The following is a 10747-nucleotide window of genomic DNA, read 5'->3' on the forward strand; positions in this document are numbered from 1 at the left end:
TCCCCGCTCGGCGCGGGGTGATGCGGGCAGGGCCGGGGCAGGGGTAGGGCCGGGCAGGGCAGGCAGGGCAGCAGGTAGGACAGCAGGTAGGACAGCAGGCAGGGCAGCAGCCGTGCGGCCTTCCCGGCTGGGCTGCGGTCCCCGTGCTTCTGTCTTCCAGAAAATGGCAGTTAATGTGTATGCGACTTCAGTGACTATTGATAACTTGAGTCGACATGACATGCTGGCGTGGATCAACGAGTCTCTGCAGCTGACACTGACCAAGATCGAACAGCTGTGCTCAGGTAAGGGGCTCAGTGCCACCTGGGAGCTGCCCAGCTGCTGCTGCCCCGGGTAGACCCTCTGAGCTGTGCCCTGGGTGTGAGCAGGTTCATGGTCAGGGGTATGATCTGGTTGTGGTTGGAGTTTTGTTGAAATGCTTGTTAATAACATAAGCATCATGAAAAGGCACGTTCTTCTGACTCACTGTGGCACAGATTAAATAAGAGGGACTGGGGTTTAATGTGGAGAAAAGACTCTTAGGAGAGAGTGTGTTCCAGTAAGGAGTCTTGATGGATAGGGTAACTGCTGCATGTGTGGGAACTAGCATAAACAAATGTGAGTTTCTGATGGAAGAGAGTAGTTAGGAGATCTGGGATCTGCCTGAAGATTCTGTTTGGGCAGAAGGCATCTTGGTGACTCTGGCATTCCCCCTCAGGACTTTGCAGCTCCTCGTGGCAGAGGAGTGTGTCTGTCTGTGTCATCTGAGCTCCCTGTGGCTTGTGCTGACTTCAGCACAGCTGAAACTCTGGTAGAGTTGTAAGCAGAAAAGGGGAAGTGATTGTGATACAGAAATGGAGTCAAGTGTTAATGCAGGGAGGAGTGTGTGTGGGAGGAGACTTGTGGAAACGAACAAAGAATTAAAGTCTGTGGAGTAAGAGCTGCAAAAAACCCAAGGCTAAAATGGAGCCTTGGTAAAAGGTGGTGATTTTGGATAACTGCAATAGGCAGGTGAAAGGTCTTGGTGAAAAGTGGGAGTGCAGCTCATACAGTGAGTTTGAGAAGCTTTTGCTCACAGAATGAGAGATGTGGACATTTGGGTGGAATAAAAGAAGGAATAAGTTTAAGTTTGGGACTGTCCATACAGCCTGAGGCTGAGTCCATGGATGAAACATTCACAAAGACCAGAGACAAAGGGAAATTAAATTAAACATCTGACAGGTGTTTGTAGTGGTTTTTGTCTAGTGAGTTGATGGAGAAAAACTGTGAGGATGGAGAACCTAAACCTATGGAACCTACTGCATCCATAAAAATGTGGGAAGTTATAAGAATTGTCCACTTTCAGACAGGCAGATGAAAAAACCTGCTGTGTGCTGTGCTGGTTTATACTGCTGAGAAGTTCTGCTTAGAACTGGTGTGAGTCTTGCATTCTGTGAGAAATGAGGGTAATTAATTCTGAGTTTCTGCAGAAACTCATCTCACCTGTTGTCAGGGAGAGCCTGAGAGCTGTTGATGTGGTATGTGCTGAGTAACATCCCATTCCTGTGCTGCAGAAATCCCTGGTGCCTCTGCAGGTATGGAAGTGGCTTTTCCTGTCATAGTCAGGTGAAAACCTGAGTTTCCAAGCTTGCTTTGCTGCCCTGGACAAGGGCAGTGGTGACATCAGGAGTCAGAGGTTGCCTCAATGCACAAAATGTGACCTTAGCCTTAAGCTGTTCTCTCTTATCATGCTCACTGCTCAGACTGCCCATAGTTGGCAAAACCCTGACTTCTGGCCAGTCATCTGATTTTTTTTATATTTTTTTTTTTGAGCTGGGTGTGGGAGTTTTTCAGCAAGTGAACTGAGAGGCAGTGGAGATGAAACAGCAAGAATTGTAAAAATTATTATTTATTAGCACCAGTGGATGAGCAGCATTTTAGTAGCAGGTGAAAGTAGGAGCCCCAGAGACCTGCAAAATCTCTTGATAGGAAGTGACCTCTCCGTTACCTGTGGTTGAGTTGAAGACTAGTTCAGAGCAACCCCATGATGTTTGGCTCTTGCCTCCAGATACCTCACAGAGTCTTGTATGTCTGTGTGTGATGGTTTGGATTGAGGTTCCTGGTACTCTCTGTGTGTGCTTAGTCCCTTGACACTGGTGGGGGGTGTTTAATGCTCACAATGTTTCACTCACATTTCCAGTTGGCAGGCAGTTGCACATCATCCCTGCAGAGTCAGGAGTTAACAGGTGTGTATGTTCTACAGAAGTGTCTTTTTTTGGAGGTGACTGTCTACTCTTTGTGGCTGAACTGAATCCTTCTCTGCTCTTATGTGACAGTAAGAGCCAAATTGAAGGACATGAAGGATTTAAAATTAATAAAAAGAAACACTGTCTCACTTCAGTTCTTTAAGTCTTGATTTAAATATAATCCAGCTTAATGTGGCCTCTTACTTTTGAGGGCATTTTGAATTATGTAAAGATTCTGTGTGTAGTAAGTAAATGTATCACTGTTCTAGTAATGATTAAACAACTTTTAGAAGATTTATTGTTCTAGTTTAGTTCTGTTAGTGTTGGTAAGAGGAAGTTACATGTCTGTGTAACAGTCAGATCACTCCTTGAATTGTTTTCTTACTGGAATTCTGGAGGCAGGGTTGCTCTTGTCCATGAGAGCTCAAGCCTTGAGACCAAAAGTTTGGCTCTGCAGCTCAGCTCAGGGCATTTATGGCCACGCTGCACCAGCACAGGAGGCTGAAGGTTCCTGTATTCTTGCCTTTGTTTCCTTTGAGGGGTTGTGCAGCTGAGGAATGAGTCAGGTCAGTTTGCAGATCTGACTGAGGGTAACTTGGGTAGGCTGGTGAGGTGGCTTGATTCATCCTGGGATTTGTTCTTTTCCTTTTGGCAGGTACTGCATACTGTCAGTTCATGGACATGCTCTTCCCAGGGTCTGTAGCACTCAAGAAAGTGAAATTCCAAGCCAAGTTGGAGCATGAATACATTCAGAACTTCAAGGTTCTACAAGCAGGTTTTAAAAGAATGGGTGTTGACAAAGTAAGCTGGGTTGTAACTGGTTCTTTGGGCTCTTGATATTAAAATAGATGGAATGTGCTTTCAAACTTGAAGCTGGAAAAATCTGGGAACGGAGTTTGCTTTTGGTTTGCATTGAGGTCCTTGATTGATTTAGGACAACATCTGCTTTATTCCAGCTAAGATTAGGTTTCCAGTCCTTAATGGTGAGATTAATTGTTCCATTTTAATTCTGTGCAACTTATGTAGCACTGACTGATCCTGATATTTCTGTGGGATAAAGGTTTATTTGAGCCTTCCTGTTTGAGCCATCGTTGTATCAGGTACATCCCCATAACCCATGGCTGTGCTGGTCAGACCTGAGCATTTCAAATTCCTCTTTCTAATAATTTGAAGCTGAAGACAAGACCTGTTAAAATTTTTTTTTCCAGATTGAACCATTGCCATGCCTGTGGAAGGGTGGTTTGTCTAGGTAACAGCTACTGGCAGCATGTTTTTTGTGATGTGGAACACTCCTGTGTTCATGGCTCTTCTGCCTGGGGGAGCAGCTGCAGGATGGCCAGGGCTGGGCAGCTCCTGCCATGTACCAGCTCCTGCCCTGCAGACAAGACCTCACCATTTGCTGCATCTCTTTAATAATCCTCACTTACACTCCCCCTTCCAGAGGTCCTGTGATGGTAATTTACTAGAGAGATCCAGTCTTGTCTCAGCTCTGCGTGTTGGCAGCCTGGGAAGTGGGTCAGCTTTTGGGATCCAGGACAGCTGGGACTGGAGGAGTCAGCTGCAGATTCACAGAAAGAAGTTTTGTGTAGAAACTTGGTCTAGCAGAAACCTTCCTGCAGAATGATTTCAAATTATTTGGACCCTCACAGTGAAAGCATGATTTGTTTTAAATTCCAATTATTAGCACAGATTCTACTATTTGACATTGTTATGTTCAAGGAGGATTTTCTCTAGACTGGACAATTCCATTTGCATGTCTTCTGAGTGCACTGATTTTAAAACTTTATATAAAAAGAGAGATATTTACCCTTAATATGTGTTTGATCTTTGTTTTTTTTGGTTTTTTTTTCCCCTTCCAGATAATTCCCGTGGACAAACTAGTGAAAGGAAAATTTCAGGACAACTTTGAATTTGTTCAGTGGTTCAAAAAATTTTTTGATGCAAACTATGATGGGAAGGAGTATGATCCTGTTGCTGCTCGACAAGGCCAAGAGACAGTAGCACCAAGCCTTGTTGCTCCAGTTGTGAATAAACCCAAGAAATCTCTCAGTTCTAACAGTGCAGGTAGAGAAAATAGCTAAAAGATTAACTAGATCATGAAAAACTCTGGCAGAAATAAGACTGGGATGCTGTTTAAAAGCAGGGTGTGCAATGATAGTATTTTGCAGAGATGCTGGGCTTGAGCCATCCTGTAGCACCCAGGTATCTGGAAGCTGCAGAAAGAAGAGTCTTGTCTAAAAGGGGAAATGGGAGGGATTAGTGCCCACACGTGCCCAAAAAAGGGGACATGTCACGTGGAATCCAGAAGGAAGGGACATACCTTCAAACCCTTGCATGCTTAAGCATGTTTGGAAGGGAGGATGGTACCTTTGTAGGAGGAAGGAAGATGTTCTGAGAGGAACTGACACTGACTTGCTGTTGCAGCCCCACAGAGGCCCATGGTCACACAGAGGACTGCAGCAACTCCAAAGGCTGGGATGGTCAAAAAGGCTGGAGGGGATGAGGAGTCAGCAGTGTTGATTGAGCAGGTGCGTGGACTAGTGGGCCCAGCTCTGAGCTGTGCTGGGCAGATCCATCTGCAGGGTCTGCTTTGTAGTGTGTGAAGTGACTGGGGTGGAAGAGAACATTCTGACTCTAGTAAGGTCACTTAATCACTTGATCAGCAGCCTTCCTTGTAACAGTCTCGTTCTCCCGGCAGGAGCAAAACCCTTTTCTGCAGTGCACGAGTGCCCAGACATTTAAAGCTGGCTGTGCCATGTCACACATAGCAGTGTTTTTAAGGATTTCCACAGCTGTGTTGTAGGGATCACAGCATTCCAACTGAGCTATGAGCAGCTGCTCCTTCACTGCAGTACTGAGTGTAGTACAGCTAAAACTGCCATCAGCCTGACTTGTCTTGAAGGAACGTGTTAGCAAAGAAAACTGCAGGCAGTTGGTGTTCTACCTGTCCCATGTAATAACCTTGAGAGTGTTCAAGTGCTATTGCATGTCTTGGGCTGGGTGTTGTGGCAATAATACTGCAGTTTGAGAAACAGACCTTTTGTTCCTCAGTCCCCTTCTCCCCCCCTCTTGGTTACTTCTGGAGTCCTTTGCAGATGAACACCCTTCTGAGAACTTTGGGGACCCTGCCTTTTGAACAGATACTGCTGAGTTCTCTCTTTGGTGGATACTTTTTTTTATGCCCTTTGGCAGATCAATGTATTGAAGCTTACTGTTGAAGATCTGGAGAAGGAGAGAGACTTCTACTTTGGCAAATTGAGGAACATTGAGCTGATCTGCCAGGAGAATGAAGGGGAGAACGATCCAGTGTTGCAGAGGATTGTGGAAATTCTTTATGCCACAGATGTAAGTAATCTGGTGTGAAGTGTATTATTGCATAGTTCTTCCCTCCCCTTGGGATTGGAAGCTGCTTTGCTTTCCAGGACTCCTCTGTTCCCCCTTGCTTTTTCCCCTTTAGGTTTATGGCCTAGCTTTTTCCTGTGTAAAGGAACAGGTCACAGTTCTGGTCAGGCAGCAAGCAAGGTTTAGCCCTTCCTGCACAGTGCATAACAAACAGAGCAGAGATGAGGGAAATAACTCTTCTGGTCATGCATTGTGACACTGTAAATGGTGACTTTAGGCTATCTATTTAAGTAAAGAAAAGCATACAGAGTAGCCAGGAACTGGTTTGACATCAGCTTTCAATTAAAGCACTTATTTTATTCCCCTTCAGGAAGGCTTTGTGATACCTGACGAAGGAGCACCACAAGAGGAGCAAGAAGAGTATTAACAGACCACATACTGTACCAGCAGAGCAGCAACATCAGAATTCTTTGCCCCAGATCATGTGCTTAACTGTAAAATACTCCACTTTATTCTTAGAGGACTCACTGGTTTCTTTCCATAGCAAAAAAAAAAAAAAAGTACCTCTTCTTAAAGTGCACTTTGAGGAAGCTTCACTTCTTACAGTGGGTTTGAGTCAGGAGCTCTCTTCTAGCAGAGCAGTATTCACACCTAGGTGGTAACTGAGGGAGCAAGAGGCTGAATATTGGGAACTTGTTGCAGAATGGTTTGCTGTTAAAATCACTGGTTTGTGGGAAGACTCTTCTTATGTCTGAGGTGGTGTGTGATAGAGAAGTTAAAGACTCTGACTCACGGGAAGGTTGAGTTAATGTGAAATTGCAGCACAGAAATTCTAATAAAATGCCTTAAGAGTATTTAAAATATGCTTCCTTGTGCCAAATGGGAGTGATGGGCCAGGAGATTTTATGTGCTTCGTGCTGGGGTTGGTGCCTGTTGAACTCCATTCCCTGCTGTCTGGGAGGCCTTGCTGGCATCCCACCTGGTCAGCAAGTGCTCAGAAGGGGCTGTTAAAACAAAACTCCATCCTTGTGTAAAGCTGCTTACTGTGTGATTAGTTCTTGATGAAATGGGCCTTAATGTTGCCTGTCACAAGATTAGAGGGAGTATGAACAGCTGAGACACATAAGTTACCTTGGAGAGGGGCTGAAGGCCCTTCCTGTGGCATTGTGGCTAGTGACTCTGCCAGAACGTACTGTGTTTTCTGTAAGAAAAGCAAGAAACCAAAACAACAGAAAAAGCAACAGGCATCCAAGTCCTCCTGCCTGAAATGTTCTTCAGAGGCAATTTTCCTTCCTGGCTCTTGTTTCTATTTGTCCTGTTTATTTTTGTTGGTCTCTCACTTGTTCTTTTCTCTTTCCCATCCCAAGGAATGCTGATCAAATCCAATAGTTGTAACAGGACTCAGGCTGTGCAACTATCTTGGAGTGAAAGTGAATTGAGCACATGAGGATGATGATGGTTTTTATCTTTCCACCCCCCCCTTTTTAAACCAGGACATATCCAATAACAGTACTTGCCAGTTCACTTTTCTTCTGGGGTAAAAACTAAAAGATGCTGGCTAACAGAGCTAATGTTATTGCAGAAAATACAGTACTGAGACTAACTTAAATATTAATATTTAAAGTACTTTCTTTACCTGTCCTTTTTTGCTATCATGCCCCTCATTACTGTTGTGTTTGGCAAGATCCTGCAAGACTTCTGATCCCCCTTCACTACTGAGATTGATGAGTCCTGTTGTGCTTGTATCCATTTGTTTCTGGTGGTAGCTTGTGCTAAAATGTGTGTAGGAGAGCATCTTATGGTAATTGTTGTGTAGTGCATGAATCTTTGTGAAATTCAGAGGAAAAACCCAAATTCAGTGAATGCCAAAAATGCAAGTATCTAGCCATTGTTTAAAACTGCAGTGGTGCTATTTCTCTTGTGGCCTTTCAGACTTTTGTTGCCCTGAAACTCCATTTTACTGAGGAACCATATTTGACTTGGATTTTTCTTGACAGGGTTTTTCTATTTTAAGCAGTTTCTAAATAAAGTTCTGTATTTCAAGAGTGTCATGTCTACTGAAGTCTCTCGTGCTTTCATACACCATGAGGCAAAGCTAAAGCTGGTGGTAGTTTTCGTGGTGAAGCTTGCAGGACCTGCAGGATCAGCTGTCATTCTCCAGTCCTAGTTACAATCCTTCCTGACTCAGTAGCAGTAATGGTGGAACTGTTCTGGGGAAGCCACTGCTGGAGGTTTGGGGTGGTTTTCTCCCCCCAGGTGGATGAAATGCCAGTGGATTGTTGGCTTCCTCCTCCTGATGGTGTGAGAATGGGGCTGTGAGCCAGGAATGCTGTCACATGGCTATGTTTGAAGTGCTTTAAAACTGCTAAAACGGCGCTGGTGACAAGGTGTTAAGGGTGCTGGCTGCACCCAGCAGGGTGTTCCCTTTGCAGCAGGTTGCAGATGAGTGCACAGACCAGCAGCTTCTGGGAGGTGCTTATGTGGTGCCTCCTCTGGTGCTGGAGCCCCCCCTGCCCCCGGGTGCTCTGGGTGCCTCCCTGCTCCAGGGCACAGGCCCTGCTGCTGTTGCACAACTGCTGCTGGGCAGTGCAGTGATGAAGCACATAAAATCTTCTTGGCCTTACTGGCCCCATACTGGCTTGCAGGTCGGAAGCATATTTTTTCAACTCTATGTCATTCCATTATTCCAGCATTATTCTGCTATTCCGGCCACTCAAAAGATGGTAATAGCATGTGGACTCGTGGGTGTCTGCTCTGTGCAGCCTGGCTGTGCCCTGGGTCCTGGTGCTGCAGGTTTCTCTTTAAGAGGCTGGTGTGTGTGTAAGGGTGAAGCAGCCAGGTCATCAGATGGGTTGGACTAGGTTGGTTTTGGTCTCTGCTGGCAAAGCAAGGAAACATTTATGCTGAGTGAATAATGAGTCAGAAGTTCTGCTGGTTGGCACCATGTGAGACTGTTGAATGTGTGGACCTGTTGGATGTGCATGATACAGCTACGTGGAAGTTGCAGTCGTGTCAGATGCTGCTGAGGTTTCCAGTTCCCTGCGTCCCTTCTCTGCTACCAAGATGAGTTATAAATAGAATGGGAAGAAACTCATGTGGTCAGGTTCTGACTACTTTATAGATACCTTGGAATCATCTGGGTTTTAATGTGCTTTTTGGGAGGAGAATAACAATAAGTCCAACTCAAACCCTTAGACTTAACATGGCTACTCTGTCACTCTGGTACAGTATGTGCTGGGAAATGTTACAGCTCACCTGCCAGGACAGGTCCATGGCATCCAGCCTGTCCTACTGGCTTAGTTTGATCAGATATTTGAAAAATTAACAGAATGGAAGCAACAAGCTCACATCTCCTTTCTGTACCAACATGTCTTAGTTGCAGGTGGACTTGTGGATGGTTTTTTTAAACTTTTATTGTTCAATTTTTAAAAAAGATTCCTGGTTTGCAATGACAATTCTTACTGTAACTGTTAAAAGCCTTCAAATAAAGGCCAGAAACTTGCTTGGTGTTGGATCATGTCACTGTCTCATGTGGCTGCTTGAGCTCCTGGTCACCTTGGAGTCTACCTAGTCGAATGTCCATCCCTGGGGATGTGTGTCCTTCAGGGGAGGGAGTGTCCCCTCCAAGGATAAGGGTATCTTTTGCATGTGGGGCTGATGGGGGCTGCAGGGTGGGTCTGCAGCCAGCCCGGGGGTGGGTGGGCTGTGTCTCCCCATTTTTGGGCAGAGCAAGGAACAGGGGATGGGATGAGGGTCTGGGCTGGATGTGTGGGCACTGGCAGGGAAATGGGGACGTGCACTGGGCACCAGGGCATTAGCTGGACATGTTAGCTGGACATGTTAGCTGGACAGCTGGACAGTCTGGATCTTCTGATGCAGAGGAAGCAAGGAGAGGAGGTGGCTGCAGATCTACTGGTGGTTAATTGGAATCGACCTGCAGGTGCTGGAGCCTGCAGCTGGGGGTGCCTGGGACATGGGGAGCAAAAGGGCAAGTGGTGACTTTGCAGGAAGGAGGCCTGGATAAACTGTTGGTGAGTGAGATCTCCTGGGGTGGGGTTTTGTGTCTGTGACTGTGGGTTCTTCACAGATGTTTGTTTGGACAGTTAATGGGCCTCAAATCTGAGGAAGGAATGTGAAATGAAGGTGGCTGGAGGGCAGGGAAGGTGTGTGTGGAAGCAGAAATTGGAGGATGCTGCAGCTCCAGGAGAACAAGATAAATGCATGGGAACAAACTCATGCCATGAAATGGTAGAGACAAAACTGTAAAGAAAGGAGTCTGAGGTGGGAGAGCACTTAAGGAAAGGAAGGAAACATGCAAAATTCTGTGGCTGAAGAGGAATGATGTGTGCACAGACCCTGGAGGTGGCTGGGTGGCAGTGCTGCAGAGCAGGAGTGAGCTCCAAGAAAACCTCTCATTTTCTTTTTAGTAAAGAAGGAACAAAGTTCAACTTGACATTTTCCAAGACCAAAAAGGAAGTTTCCAGAAGGTAATCCCAGCTCTGAGGAGGCAAAATTATTCTCTCATTTTCTGTAAAAATTATTCTCTAATTTTCAGCACAGCTGGCTTTTTGAACTGTGTCCTTTAAATAATATATATATTTTTACATGTATATATTTCTATGCATAAATATTTAAAACACATATGAATATTTAAATAATATGAGTAAACTTATTTAAAATGAAATACGTTTTATATCTCTATAAATCTCTCTGGCTGACCTCTCAGCTCTGTGGGAACCACGGGCTGGTGTCATGTTTGTTTCTATGAGATGTTTTTCAGACATTTTCCTCTTGAAAACAGTTGAGTGAAATGTTTGTCTGTCAGTCTTCTCCCAGTGCTCTGACTGATTTTGTCCCCAGGGGATGCACAAGGATGAATGGACATTCAGGAGGCATTAACTCCCAGGGGACAGCACGGATAGAAAGCTCAACATCCTCAGAGATCCACAGATTGCTATTTATGAAGTGATGAGCAGATGAGGTTCAAATGAAGGGAGAGCAGAAGTGGGTCCATTTTCAGAACCTGACTGCAAACCTGTGTTTTTGGCTTTCCTCTCCAAGAGCAGCTTTCTGGGACAGAAAGGAGGGACTGTGGCAGTGGCTGTCGAGATGGTGGTGACCTCCCCAGCAGCCCCAGGGGAAGGCTGGTGGTGGAGCAGTCACCCCAGGACCTGTCTCCCTGTGCATGCACAGGGGAGGTG

The 10747-nt window shown here is 45.5% G+C and overlaps 1 protein-coding gene across 2 annotated transcripts; it reads left to right on the top strand.

Moving 5' to 3' along the window:
• Positions 1-161: 161 nt before the first annotated feature.
• Positions 162-6094, top strand: MAPRE1 (microtubule-associated protein, RP/EB family, member 1). Of its 2 annotated transcripts, none has more exons than XM_009993990.1 (6): positions 162-284; positions 2860-3005; positions 4064-4268; positions 4629-4732; positions 5397-5549; positions 5917-6094. In XM_009993990.1, the coding sequence occupies exons 1-6, from the start codon at positions 164-166 to the stop codon at positions 5971-5973; spliced, it is 786 nt and encodes a 261-aa protein (XP_009992292.1). In that variant the 5' UTR covers positions 162-163; the 3' UTR covers positions 5974-6094. The 2 variants fall into 2 exon arrangements, with proteins under 2 accessions (XP_009992292.1, XP_009992293.1); XM_009993991.1 differs by having other exon boundaries at positions 164-284; positions 4064-4253.
• Positions 6095-10747: the final 4653 nt, after the last annotated feature.

The sequence above is a fragment of the Chaetura pelagica genome, unplaced genomic scaffold (assembly GCF_000747805.2).
Source record: "Chaetura pelagica isolate M959 unplaced genomic scaffold, ChaPel_1.0 scaffold493, whole genome shotgun sequence".
Classification (NCBI taxonomy): Eukaryota; Metazoa; Chordata; class Aves; order Apodiformes; family Apodidae; genus Chaetura; species Chaetura pelagica.

Coding starts and splice junctions, on each gene's coding strand:
- MAPRE1 (XM_009993990.1), top strand. CDS start 164: ATGGCAGTTAATGTGTATGCGACTTCAGTGACTATTGATAACTTGAGT. Junction 285..2,859: donor GATCGAACAGCTGTGCTCAG/GTAAGGGGCTCA, acceptor TCCTTTTGGCAG/GTACTGCATACTGTCAGTTC. Junction 3,006..4,063: donor AAAGAATGGGTGTTGACAAA/GTAAGCTGGGTT, acceptor TTCCCCTTCCAG/ATAATTCCCGTGGACAAACT.